Here is a 13,907-nt window from a genome sequence, read left to right as displayed (position 1 = left end):
TCCAGGTGCTGCTGTGTCTTCGGGTCGATGCACAACCCTGCTGCCTGCTCCCTCTCCACGTGGGAACGAAGCCTTGGCCTGGAAACACGTCGAGTCGGAACAGGCACTAACTACCACAATAAACTACAGCACAGCCCCTCTCTGCCCTGCCTGCTGCTCTGCCTGCCAGCAGCCCAGCAGGTCACAGCTGGCCCCAGGTAAGGCTGAGGGTGAGCCACAGCCCCCCAGGGGGATCACAAGAAGGTCAGAGTGTGGCTAGGAACCGTTCTTCAGTGTTATCAGCTAACAAAGACATTGTGTTCTGGTGAGACCATCCTCAAGAAGGGCTTTGGGGACACGCTGGATGCATCAGCAATTTGAAGGTGATGATACTAGATGAACCCTCCCCCAGCTCTCTGTCTGTAACATGTGTTTTCTTACCAACCCTATACTCCACAGTGAAGCCTTCCCTCTGAGCCACCACGGTGTGCCATACAGCGTAAATACAGTGTACATAGTGTGCAAATCCAGTGTAAATACACTTCAAACTTCCTGATGCAGGTCCAGAGCTCACCTGGGGACACTAAATGGGCTGGCACAAGACACATTAGCCCAGAAAAGCTTCAAAACTGCCTGACTTTGGGATCTCCTCCTTCACCTTCTGAAAGCTTCACAGACACAGCCAGCCATGACAGCCGGTGCCAGCTGCAGATGTGACACACAGGGCTCACACTCCAGAGACATCACGAATTCCCTGTGCTGGATGCAGAGCAGAATGGCTCAGTGCTCAAGGTGGATGCTACAGAACAGCTGTTCACCTAGAGAGGCTGTTTGAATGCTGATGTGTGGTGTGCTGAGAGGTTTTTACTCCTCCCTCACTGCTGTATGACAACGAAAAATCTCCTGGGGTGAGTGGGAACCTTGGGAGAAGCAGCTGCTGGCTAAAGCCTCCAAACCTGCAGGCTTCTGAGTAGCATCAGAGCAGGGGTGGCACAGATGGAGACAAGTGGAGTTCACCCAAGCCACCATGTGCCTCAAAGCTGGATGTGGAAAGGGGTGCTCGGGGGGCAAATCATTCATTCCTTCATGGGTCGCTGCCTGCCGGCTCTGCGAAGGCCGGCGGCCAGCGAGTGTGCGTGAGACTGGCCAGGGGAAACCTGCCCGGGAGAGCAGGGACCACGGCTCAGGGAGGCTTTGGAAGGTCACCTCCAAGTGGTGTGCTTCTGACACAGGCTACCTTTAGATCTGTGATGAGTGAGTGAGTGAGCGAGCCCACCGGTGCCGCAAAGCCCTGGGGTCTCTGTTCCCTTGGAGAAGAAAAGAGAGAGAAGGATCTCATGAAGTGGTCGCTAGGCACAAAGGATTCCTCTGCAGACAGAGCCCCGCGGGCTTCCCCTCCTCCGGACTACAATCAACTACCTGGGGAGCCGGGAGCACAAACAAGCAAGGGACATTTAAGGCAATCTCATTTCCGTGGCCCTCCCGTGACCTTCGGGCAGCAGATCCTTGTCCTCCTTCTCCAGGAAGGACTTCTTGCAGGTGAACATGACGAGCAGCAGCAGCGGCAGGTGCCAGAGGCTGCAGAAGAAGAGCTTCCTGGAGCTGCTGCGGTCTGCGTCCCGGTAGAAGCGGAAGCCGAGGTAGGAGATGTAGAGGTTGAGAGGGAGGGAAATGAGTGGGAAAGTCCAGGTGGTGATGTCGAGCAGAGGAGCTGCTGTTGAGAGTCCAATTAAGGCCAGGCAGTGGCGCAGGGCCACCCTCCTGCAGAGGCCTGGGTGGGTGACAGACATCATGCAGTATCCTCCCCGCGAGTAGTCCTCCCGCAGCCCCCAGCTCAGGGCGTTGAAGTGAGGGAACTGCCAGGAGTAGAGGATCCCTCCCAACAGCAGCGCGCCTGCAGCGGGACAGACAAAGGAACAGACAAAGGGACAGGCGTTAGAGGGCCGCCGGGAGAGGTGCTGCAGAGAGACCTCCCCAGGTCTGGGCTGTGTGTGCAGAGGAGCAGAGCTCTGAGAGGAGCAGAAGCCCCCAAGGGGAGGCATACCCTGGCTTTGGTGGCACTTACACAGGGCTGCAGGTGGTGCTGCTCCTGGGTTTGGAGCACTGAATTTGGAAAGGGTTTGAAGGAGTCCCCTCCTCCTAGCCACCCATCACTAACTGGTTTCTGCAGCTAGTCACAGCCCCACGGGATTGCTTTGGCTGGAAAAGCCATCGAGTGCAACCAGCAACCCAGCACCACCATGGCCGCTAAACCATGTCCCCAAGTGCCATGGCCACGCATTTCTGGAACACCTCCAGGGCTGGGGACTCCACCACTTCCCTGGGTGGCCTCTGCCAATCCCTGACCACTCTTGCAGCAAACAAATTGTTCCTAATGTCCAACCTGCCCTGGCACTATTTCAGGCCATTTCCTCTCTTCCTATCACCTGACACTAGGGAGAAAAGACCAACCCTCGCCTCACTGCAACCTCCTTTCAGTCCATTCAGTCTCTACCTGAGGGAAGACTGATGAAAATGAAGCAAATTTGGGCAAGAGACTGTTTCCCTGGCAGCCTTGAGCTTCCACTCCTGGATTCCTGAGTTGAGAAGAGCAAAAGCTGGTGGGCAAAGCAGAGTCTCACATCGACCAGAAACAAGGAGCTCTGCTCAATGACAGCAGGAAAAGAAGATACCCCAGGAAGATACCAGCACCCTGGCAGCCTGAAGCACAGCTGAACTCTCTTTGGCTACTGTCTGAAGGGCACAGGGGGCACCTGGATCAGCTCTCCTGCAGGCAGCACAATCAGCAGCAGCTGCTAATGAGGTGGCAGAAGATGGGAGAACTTTTCCCTCCTTTAAATCAACTGTGGGAACTTCTAAGTAGCTTGCTGGAGTGGCTCTATTCACACCAATTAGCTGCTTTCACATGCAAAAAGCAGCTCTGGAAGCACCACACCTCCCACAGCTCTCCTCAGGACAGGGCTTCCCGAGGCAGCAGCAGCTCAGAGGCTGGTTCCAGCGAGCTTCAAGGAGGCCCTCAGACTAAACTCCCTTCACTAATTTCGTCTGAAGACACAAAAACTCGCCCAAGGCTGTTGCACATTATGAGCATTCCTGGATTTTCCTTTTGTTTCCCAGCTCCCAAACGCTCTGCTCTGGCATTAACACTTTCTTTGCATCTCCTGCCTCCCTGAGCTCATTCTCTATGGAGACTACTTCTCAGCTGCAGCCAGGAGTCTGGTGTGCTCTTAATGACTTGGGAGAAAAGAGCCACACTTATCTGCACACACATTAATGTGCTTTAATCACGGGCTGGTAGGGGTTGGAAGGGATCTCCGGAGACCAGGGAGTCCAACCCCCCCGCCAAAGCAGGATCACCTAGGGCAGGTCACACAGGAACACATCCAGAGGGCTCTTCAAAGTCTCCAGAGGAGGAGACTCCACAACCTCTCTGGGCAGCCTGCTCCAGGGCTCTGGCACCTTCACAGTAAGGAAGTTTTTCCCTCATGCTAAGGTGGAACCTTCTGTGTTCCAGCTTGTACCCACTGCTCCTTGTCCTGTCATTGGGCACCACCACAAAGAGCCTGGCACCTTCATCCTGACACCCACCCCTCAGATATTGATAGGCATTGATCAGATCCCCTCTGAGCCTTCTCTTCTCCAGAACAAACAGCCCCAAGTCTTTCTTCACTGTAGAGATGTCCAAGTCCCCCAGTCATCATTGTAGCCTCTGTTGGACTCTCTCCAGTAGATCCTTTCCCTGGATGCTCACTTCTCTCCCAGCAACTGCTTGGGCTCTAACGAAGACCAAGTCACAGTCTCCTTTGAACTCTTTGTGGTTCCTGTCTTCTCTGCACCTGTTCTGGCTGTTCCTTGGGGCTGTGCCTGTCTAGTTCTTGTCCTAAACAACACACCTTACCCCCGTGGTTTTACCCTGTGTTATCCACCAGTGAGGAAGGGACAACCCACTGCACTCCGGGGGTGGGGGCTCCAGCTGCTTTTAAGATCCCACAGGGTGGGCTACCAAAGACTTGCCTCAGCGCTCTCTAAACTGAGGAACAGACACTCTGTAACCTCAAAGTTGGTTACATGAAGGTATTACTCTGAAAGCTGATTGTGGCTGAGGGAGTTGGGGATGTTCAGCCTGGAGAAGAGGCTGGGAGGAGACCTTCTGCCTCTCTACAACTCCCTGAAAGGAGGTTGGAGCCAGGTGGGGGTCAGTTTCTTCTCCCTAGTAACCAGTGATAGGATGAGAGGAAAGAGTGTCAAGTTGCACCAGAAAGATTGGAGCAGATGATGCTTGGGGTCCCTTCCAACCTGTGATTCTGTGAAGATCCTGAATGGGATAACCCTAGGGAACATGCTTCAAGTTTCCCATCTGAAGTGCTTTGGAGCCATTAGCTCAGCATCTCTCAGAAGTTAGGGGAAGGTAAGCTACAATTCTCTATCACAATCATGGAATGCTCTGGGTTGGAAGGGACCTCCAAAGGTCACCTAGTCCAATGCCCTCTGCAGTAAGCAGGGACATCCTCCACTAGATCAGGTTGCCCAGAGCCTCACCTGGGCAGCCTGTACCAGTGTTCCACTACCTTTGTGGTAACTGAGGAAAGTTCAGCAGATGAGGGCAGATTGAGACTGGAGATCAGGAAGAAATTCTTGACAGTGAGGGTGGGGAGACACTGGCACAGGTTGCCCAGGGAGGCTGTGGGTGTCCTCTCCCTGGAGGGGCTCAAGACCAGGCTGGATGAGGCTTTGAGCAACCCGGGCTGGTGGGAGGTGTCCCTGCCCATGGCAGGGAGGGTTGGAACTGGATGGTCTTTAAAGTCCCTTGCAAGCCAAAGCATTCCTTGGTTCCATGACTCAGAGCTTGGCCCTGTTCCCACAGCTATGCACCAGGCAGCCTCTCCTCTGCCATGTGCTGTGTCCTCTGCCTGGGTGCAGCACAGGCTCTGCTTAATCACTTGTCCCAAAGCTGTGTGCAGCCAGGCTCAACACCCCCTGAAGCTCAGCCACACCAGCCCTTAAACAGCTCTCTAACACCATCATAACAGCGACAGAAAAGAGTCATCTGGAGGAGCTTTCAAACACAAAGAGGCCAAGTAAAAGACTTGAGGCTGGGTTCCCCTTTTCAAAGCTCTGGGTGGGTTTGGGTTTTTTTTTTTCTCAACATGCAAGCCTCTGGAATTTCATTGCTTTGATTACATTACAACCATTGAGATCATTGATATTTCACAGAGAAGCTGCACAGCATAAAAATCTTCATAGCCCATTATGAGGGTTTTAAGTGACCCCAGCTTTGTCTCTGGTTCCCCTGAGCCTTGGACATCCTGCAACTTCCTCTGCCCAGGCACAGGCTGGCAGAGGTTTGGGAGTGTCACACAGGACTGGTGCCTTGCAGAGCACAGCACATGGTGCAAGGCAGGTCAGCAACTACCTTTAGGCTGAAGCAAGGGAGGCTGAGGGGAGACCTCCTTGCTCTCTGTAACTCCCTGAAAGGAGGTGGGGGCTGGTCTCATCTCCCTAGTGTCAGGTGACAGAACAAGATGCAATGGCCTGAACTTGTGCCAGGGGAGGGTTAGGTTGGAGAGGAGGAACAGTTTCTTTGCTGCAAGGGTGGTCAAGGATTGGAAGAGGCTGCCCAGGGAGGTGGTGGAGTCCCCAGCCCTGGAGGTGTTCAAGGCACTTCAGAATACAGTGGCCATGGCAGCTGGTTATGGTTGGACTCGATGATCTTAAAGGGTCTTTTCCAGCCTTAATGATTCCTGACAGGCCCAGAGCAGACACTGCAATACTCTTTAATTACTAGATAAATGTTAACTATGTCATCATTAGGCCAGCAGTGTTTGCAAGCAGTATTACAGCCAGACTACCTCTGGAGACTAACCTGGCTCAGAACCCTGCAGAGGCTGCTCTGCTGCTCCTCTGCAGCTCCCAGCAGTCTGGGAACTCGTTTTGACAGCAGCAAACCTCCTTTTCCTCTGCAGAGTTTGTAATTAACTGCAAATCAGATGAGGCTGCTCCCAAGTGCAGCAGGTGGAGCTGGCAGAGAGTTTGCCAAGCAGTGCTGCCTGTCAGGGCACAGCCATCGTCCTCACAGGGGACAGCCAGCACTCAGGGCCACCACAGCCCTCAGAGCTCCTCCACAGCACAGGAAAAAGCTGAGCACAGGTAATCAACACAAATACCATAGAATCACAGAGGCTTTGTGTTGGATGAGACCTTTAAAGTCCATATAGTGCAACCCCCCTGCAGCCAGCAGGGACATCTGCAGCTAGAGCAGGTTGCTCACAGCCCCAATCAACCTGGCCTGCAATGCTTCCAGCCAGGGGGCAGCTCCCAGCTCTCTGGGCAACCTGGGACAGGCTCTCACCGCCCTCAGGGTCAAACACTTCTCCCTTCTCCCCACTCTGAATCTCCCTCTTGGTGTTTCAAACCATCCCCCCTTGTCCTGTCACCACAGGCCCTGCTCAGAAGTCTGTCACCAGCTTTCTGCTCAGCCCTTGAAGCACTGCAAGGCCACCAGGAGGTCTCCCTGGAGCCTTCTCTTCTCCAGGCTGCCCAAGGCCAACTCTCTCAGCCTGGCCTCACAGCAGAGGGCTTCCAGCCCTGCCAGCATTGCTGTGGCCTCCTCTGGCCTTGCTCCAACAGGTCCCTGGCTGTGCTGTGCTGCGGGCTCCAGCAGAGCACTGCAGAGGGTCAGAATCCCCTCCCTGCCCCTACTGCCCACACTGCTGGGGCTCAGCCCAGGCCATGGCTTGCTCTGGACTGTGAGGGGATTTCCTATTAGATCTCTCAGCTCCTCCACAAGTGTTTATGAATTGCAAGACCACAAGTACCTGGCTCATGGATATCCCAAGCTGTCTTGTGGCCAAATTCTTAGTAGCTGCATGTTTAGCCCACTTGTGACCACTTCCAAGCTCTTCACTTCTCCACCTGTGAGAGCCTGGGGCAGCTGTGAGCAGGCACTTGTAAATCCTGATCACTTGGCAGAGTTTAGGCACACAGGACCCAGGTCTCCAGTATCCTTCCCCTCTCCTCTGCAAAGTGGCTATAAAGTGTTTTCTTGCTGCTTTCCTGCTGTTCAATCACTTTGTACCAGCTGAAATCACCTCCAAAGCACCAAGGCTGCAGAGAACCAGGTAGGTCTGAAGGCATCCACAGGGTTCAGTAGGAGGTTTTACCCTTCCTGAGGAAATGTTGAGGTTAAACTGTTTTCTTTCATTCTTTTATAGGTATTTAAATAGCAAGGGAACTTCCAGTTAACAAACAAGAGCAGGCTGAGCAGTTTTGTTTTGCTTTAATATCTCAGGTAAAGCCAAAATGTCAGCTGGCACTTGGAGGAGGCAGACAGTGGTTCCTCTCTTTCTGCAAATACATTTTGCTCCAGTGAAATATTGAAGCTTTATAAACTGCACTTCTCCTAACCCAAACAAGGCACTCAGCTCCACAGACGTTCACAAACTGCTTGGCAGGATGCTGGGAGGGTCAATAGAACTGGGGAGGAGTAGGAAATCATTGTGAGGTGAGACTTCCACGTGCAGCTTGCAAAGCACAGTAGCCTGACAGGCTCATTTGCAGCGTGACAAGAGCAAGAAGCAACTCCCTTGGGCCCACAGGAAAGCTGGGGAGGGACTTCTGAGGGTGTCAGGGAGTGATAGGACTGGGGAGGATGGAATAAGAATAGAAGTGGGAAGATCCAGATTGGATGTGAGGAAGAAGTTGTTCCCCATGAGGGTGGTGAGAGCCTGGCACAGGTTGCCCAGGGAGGTGGTGGAAGCCTCCTGCCTGGAGGTGTTTGCAGCCAGGCTGGATGTGGCTGTGAGCAACCTGCTGCAGTGTGAGGTGTCCCTGGGCATGGCAGGGGGGTTGGAGCTGGCTGAGCCTTGAGGTCCCTTCCAACCCTAACAGTTCTGTGATTCTGTGATGCTCTTCATGGTGTCAAGAATGGGGCACCTCTAAGCTTTGATTAAAATCTGCTGGATGGTCCAAACCTCAGGTGAAGGAGCAATGTCAGCACTAGAGCCTACTGAGCCCTTGGCTTCTCCACTGAGAGGAGCACCTAAGAACATGAGGCTGGAAGATGGGGTTTGGGTATAAGCCCTTGCAGGGTGTGAACTCTGCCCAGTGGTTAACACATGGAGAGGAGAGCAGGGCAATGAGGTAGCAACAGCATCATGTCCTATCCATCCTGGGCTTGCACCACAGTCACTGACCCCCAAGTGCAAGTCCTCCAAGCTTCTCATGTCCTCTAAAGGATACAAACTCTGACAAGCCTCCACATCACCTGCTGAAGACAGAGTGAGCACACCCAGCTGCCAAGCTGTTGGTGCCAGTAGCAGCATTCTGAGCAAAGCCCAGGTTGCTTCATTCCCATAAAGCAACCTGGTGGCCTCCAACCTATTTTCTCACCCACTGAAGGGCAGAGGGAATGCTTGGATCCTGCCTGAATGCCTCGTGCTGAGGATGCCACTCTCTTGAGCAGTGATTTGAAATATGCCCCTTTGATGATGATGAAAGCTATTGCCAGCATCAAAGAGCTCTGGACACTGGGCATGGAGCAGGAACACAGATTTCACTCACAGCTGAATTATTCCAGCTTTCTGCCTTAAACATGGCACAAAACCTGGGATGATCCAACTGAAAATCTCAAAAACATTTTTTTTCTGAAGGCAAATTCTTGCAGGGCAGAAAAGGACTTGAGCTTCAAGAGGCCACAGGCTGAAGAGCTGCATGTTTGAGTGGAGCACCAGCCTCTGGAGCAGGGCCAGCTGGAGCCTAACCAGCCTGGGCAAGCAGATGAGCAGAAGCCTGTCTGCACAAGTCGAGGCAAACATGTCCTGGGGTTATCTCCAGAGCGGTGTACTGACATTGGGCAGGGCCCTGAGCAACCTGCTCTAGTTGAAGATGTCCCTGCTCACAACAGGGCTGGTGAACCAGATGACCTTTAAAGGCCCTTTCCAACCCCAAACATTCCATGATTATGACACTGTGTTCCTGAAAACACACCAGAGACTACCAGCTTGTTATTCCTCCTTATCCTTTTATTACTCCTTCTTATCCTTTCATTATTCCTTCTTACCCTTCCCATCGTTCTCTAGACAACACCCAGTGTCCTGCAAACCTCTTGCATCACATTCCAGCTCCAGGTAGGGCAAACTCTTGTTTACTTCATCAATGAAACAGCAAAAAAAGAAGGAAGGGGAAGCTGATCTGCAGCATCAACATCTGTCCAGCCATCATCTGCCCAGCCAACATGGATTTAGGAAGGGCAGGTCCTGCCTCTCCAACCTGACCTCCTTCTATGCCCAGGTGACTGCCTGGTGGATGTGGGGCAGGCTGTGGATGTGGTCTGCCTGGACTGCAGCAAGGCCTTTGACACCGTCCCCCACAGCAAACTCCTGGCCAAGCTGTCAGCCCCTGGCTTGGACAGCAGCACTCTGAGCTGGGCTAGGAACTGGCTGGAGGCTGAGCCCAGAGAGTGGTGGTGAATGGAGCCACAGCCAGCTGGCAGCCAGGCACCAGTGGTGTGCCCCAGGGATCAGTGCTGGGCCCTGTGCTCTTTAACATCTTCATTGATGATCTGGATGAGGGGATTGAGTCAGTCATCAGCAAATCTGCAGATGACACCAAGTTGGGAGCAGATGTTGGTCAGTCAGAGGGCAGAAGGGCTCTGCAGAGGGACCTTGACCGACTGGATAGATGGGCAGAGGCCAACAGGATGGCATTCAACAAGTCCAAGTGCCAGGGGCTGCACTTTGGCCACAACAACCCCAGGCAGAGCTACAGGCTGGGGTCAGAGTGGCTGAGAGCTGCCAAACAGAAAGGGACCTGGGGGTGCTGAGTGACATCTGCCTGAACATGAGCCTGCAGTGTGCCCAGGTGGCCAAGAAGGCCAATGGCATCCTGGCCTGCATCAGGAACAGTGTGGCCAGCAGGAGCAGGGAGGTCATTGTGCCCTGTGCTCAGCACTGGTTAGGCCACACCTTGAGTCCTGTGTCCAGTTCTGGGCTCCTCAGCTTAGGAAGGACATCAAGACACTTGAAGGTGTCCAGAGAAGGGCAACAAGGCTGGGGAGGGGTCTGGAGCACAGCCCTGTGAGGAGAGGCTGAGGGAGCTGGGGTTGCTCAGCCTGGAGAAGAGGAGGCTCAGGGGAGACCTCATTGCTGTCTACAACTACCTGAAGGGAGGTTGTAGCCAGGAGGGGGTTGGTCTCTTCTTCCAGGCAACCAGCACCAGAACAAGAGGACACAGTCTCAAGCTGTGCCAGGGGAGGTTTAGGCTGGAGGTGAGGAGAAAGTTCTTCCCAGAGAGAGTCATTTGTCATTGGGATGTGCTGCCCAGGGAGGTGGTGGAGTCCCCATCCCTGGAGGTGTTCAAGAGGGGATTGGATGTGGCACTTGGTGCCATGGTCTAGTCATGAGGTCTGTGGTGCCAGGTTGGACTCGATGATCTTTGAGGTCTCTTCCAGCCTTGGTGACACTGTGACACTGTGATACTGTGATCAGTGCAAGGACAGCCTCCCTCGCTCCTTCTCTCTTTGCTGCGGCGCTGCACATGTCTGACTGGGAAGCGGCCAGCCAGGCATTAAAAATAAACATGGAATGGTTAAAGTATCAGCTCCAAACCAGATGTTGAAATCTGCCTGCATTTCTCAAAGCTGGTGTTTACTGCCTTGGCAACCTAAGAATGCTGTTTTGCTTAAAGCACAATTTTAGTAATTCCTCTGCCCTGAATAATGTGAAGGAATCCTGAAATGATTTCCAGACCTCGGTAGCTCCTGGACTTGGGAGGGGAGAGCACCGGCCCTTTTGTCTGCTGGAAACTGGTATGAGTTTGGCTGCTGGCAGGAGGGAAAGGCTTTGGGAGCCTAAGCTCAGCCTCTTAATGGCTCCTAGTCAGGAAACAGCCCCACACTGTTTTACTTGATAGCACACAACTGGCTCTCCTCCCTGAAAAGATGTTGAACAAATTACTCCTCTTTAATCCAGACAAGGTAGATTAGAGCTCGGAGGCTTGACTTGGTCCAGCTGTATCCACCTGCTTGGGAGGTAACCACGCTGTCTCAGACCTCATTTTTCACCTTTGCTACAAGAAATGTAACATAAGCTGCCCCCAAACTCTCCACTGGGGTTTTAAGAGGGCATTTCACATACTGGATACCTCCCCAAAGCTTTGATTGTCTCTCTCTTCCTTCTTGTGCTTGCTCACAACCACTTTAACCTGGAGAGTCTAACTCTGCAGCAGCTCTGGGGGCCAAACAAGGTGTTTGGAAGCCTCATCAAAGCCTTGCTGCCCTGTGCAGATTCAGTGCAATATTAAACACCTAAAGGGTTATCTGGGGAAGTAGATACAGGCAGTCAGAGTGGTTTGGAGAGTCACCTCCACAGCACAGTGGCCTAAAGGTTGGTTTATAAAGCTGGTGGTGGCACTGTGTTTGTAAATCACAGAACCACAGAATGGCCCTGGTTGGAAGGGACCTCAGAGATCATCTACTCCAACCTCCCTGTTGGGGAGGGACACCTCTCCACTGGATTCAGCTGCTCAAAGCCTCAGCTGACCTGGCCTTGAACACCTCCAGAAAGGAGGCATCCACAGCCTCCCTGGGCAACCTGTTCCACAGCCTCACCACCCTTGTACACCTTCCTAAGTTCCAGTCCAACCCTACTCTCCCTCAGCTTCAAACCACTCCCCCTTGTCCTATCTCTAGACACCCTCATGAGAAGTCCCTCTGCAGCCTTCTTGTAGGGTCCCTTCAGGTATTAGAAGGCAGCTCTAAGGTCCCCCCTGGAGTCTTCTCTTCTCCAGGCTGAACACCCCCAGCTCCCTCAGCCCACTCTCGTGGTAGAGGTGCTCCAGCCCTTGGCCCATCTTTGTGAAGAAGGTGCAGTGATCACTGCTGTGCCTTGAGCTTGTTTGGGGGTTGGAAAAGGATTATTAATCAGCTGGCCTCTATCACAAGTGTTCAATCATAGAGTCACAGAAGGCCAGGTCAGAAGGGACCCCAAGGATCATGTGGTCCAGGTGATAGTGGAGTTGAAATGAGATGACCCAGAGCCCTCTCAAGCTGAGTCTTACAACTGACCTGTGCTGGAGGTGCTGCCCTGGCACAATCACTGCCTAGGAGTTAATTCTTCCTCTTGTCTTTGGGAGTAGAAAAGGGATTAGCTTTACAAAGTGCACTCTTTAATTTGTGATTATGAAGCCTTCTCAAACACAAAGGCATTTGGGAGATATGCAGCCATGAACCTTAAGCAAAGAGGGTGCCCAGGGAGGTCGTGGATGCCCCTTCCCTGGAGGTGTTCAAGGGCAGGCTGGATGATGCCTGGAGCACCCTGGGCTAGTGTGAAGTCCCTGCACGTGGCAGGGGGGTTGGAATTGGATGACCTTTAAGGTCTCCCAACCCATTCTGTGAATCTCAAAAACTGATGCAGTTCCCCTCTGTCTCACCTCTGTTTCCTACCTCCCAACTCTCCTCTCCTTCACCACCGTCTCCTACCTTCCGGCTCCCCTCTGTTTCCCCGCTGCAGCGTTCCCTAGGCTGGCAGCACAGCAAGACAACAGCCAGCACTTCTGCTTCCACTGGCAAACAAAAGCAGACACTGCTGCTGCTAGTGTTGGGTGCTTGCAGGAGCAGCTCCACAGCCTTGAGAATGGGGGGGTTGGAGAAAGGAGAAGGAAGGCTTCTAAAGCTCCACACAAGGTCTCTGGGCTGCAAACAATGGTGCTGGCCGCCAGCGCGGGCACGCACAGCCCTCTTTGTGTGCCTTCAAGGTCACGTAAACGAAGGGTGAGGAGGAAAACACTGCCAGGCTCAAAAGCTTCATGGTCATGGGTTTCAATAGCTGCTCCTTTTGAGGGCTGCCACAAAAGGCCTGTGGGACAGGAGCGTCGGGGGGCTGCGCCGGACTCCTGCGCCGCACACATAAAGGCGAGGGGAGGCTGGCCGCCCGGAGGCCGCCTCTGCCCAACAAAGGCACAGGCACTGGTGGGAAGTGAAGGTGGCAGTGGGGTTTGCAACCTCCAGGCAGCAGTCCCTGGCCCCTGCCCCCAACAGGAGGGGAGCAGATGGGCTGAGGTAGGCTCTGTGTGGGACACACGAAGGGCTGGTACAGCCCAAAGCCGCTCAGAGAGACGCTGCCACTGCACAGGCAAGGCTGGGAGGAGCAGCAGCGCTGTGCACACCTCCTCTTAGCTACCCCATGAATGATGTGAGCCTGGTGGGGAAGGTGAGCATGCAGCCCCTGCTCAGACCATTCATAGAATCATAGACTTAGTGGGGCTGGAAGGGAGCTCAAGGCTCAGCCAGTTCCACCCCCCCTGCCATGGGCAGGGACACCTCACACTACAGCAGGTTGCTTATGTGCTGATAGGTTTAGGAACGACTTGCCAGAGGATCAGACTCAGCAGAGGGCTGCAAACCTGCAGAGCCAGGCAGGGGCTCCTCACCACCTGCCTCTTCCAGGCTCCCTCCAGGGTCCTACAGAGCCCAAGCATGGGAGTCCCTTGTCCTGCTTCTCCTGGGGGTGCTGTGTCACACACCTGGGACATCAGTGCTTCCCCTGGGGGTGCTGTGTCACACACCTGGGACATCAGTGCTTCTCCTGTGGGTGCTGTGTCACACACCTGGGACATCAGTGCTTCCCCTGGGGGTGCTGTGTCACACACCTGGGACATCAGTGCTTCCCTGGGGGTGCTGTGTCACACACCTGGGACATCAGTGCTTCCCCTGGGGGTGCTGTGTCACACACCTGGGACATCAGTGCTCCTCCTGTGGGTGCAGTGTCACACACCTGGGACATCAGTGCTTCTCCTGGGGGTGCTGTGTCACACCTGGGACATCAGTGCTTCTCCTGGGGGTACTGTGTCACACACCTGGGACATCAGTGCTTCTCCTGGGGGTGCTGTGTCACACACCTGGGACATCAGTGCTTCCCCTGGGGGTGCTGTGT

The 13,907-nt window shown here is 53.9% G+C and overlaps 1 protein-coding gene across 1 annotated transcript in view; it reads right to left on the bottom strand.

Annotated features, from left to right (window-relative positions):
* Window positions 1–1,345: 1,345 nt before the first annotated feature.
* The window catches only part of COX10 (cytochrome c oxidase assembly factor heme A:farnesyltransferase COX10), a 157,292-nt gene continuing 144,730 nt past the window's right edge, over window positions 1,346–13,907 (bottom strand). The window contains exon 7 of the mRNA XM_068168654.1: window positions 1,346–1,873. Coding sequence (XP_068024755.1) covers window positions 1,434–1,873 — 440 coding nt within the window. The 3' untranslated portion in view covers window positions 1,346–1,433. The remainder of the gene's footprint in view (window positions 1,874–13,907) is intronic.

The sequence above is a fragment of the Melanerpes formicivorus genome, unplaced genomic scaffold (assembly GCF_026170545.1).
Source record: "Melanerpes formicivorus ecotype bairdi unplaced genomic scaffold, bMelFor1.0.p_v2 SCAF_147, whole genome shotgun sequence".
NCBI classification, from domain to species: Eukaryota; Metazoa; Chordata; class Aves; order Piciformes; family Picidae; genus Melanerpes; species Melanerpes formicivorus.
The sequence above is the reverse complement of the archived record's forward strand: the minus strand, read 5'-3'. Positions and strand labels throughout refer to the sequence as shown.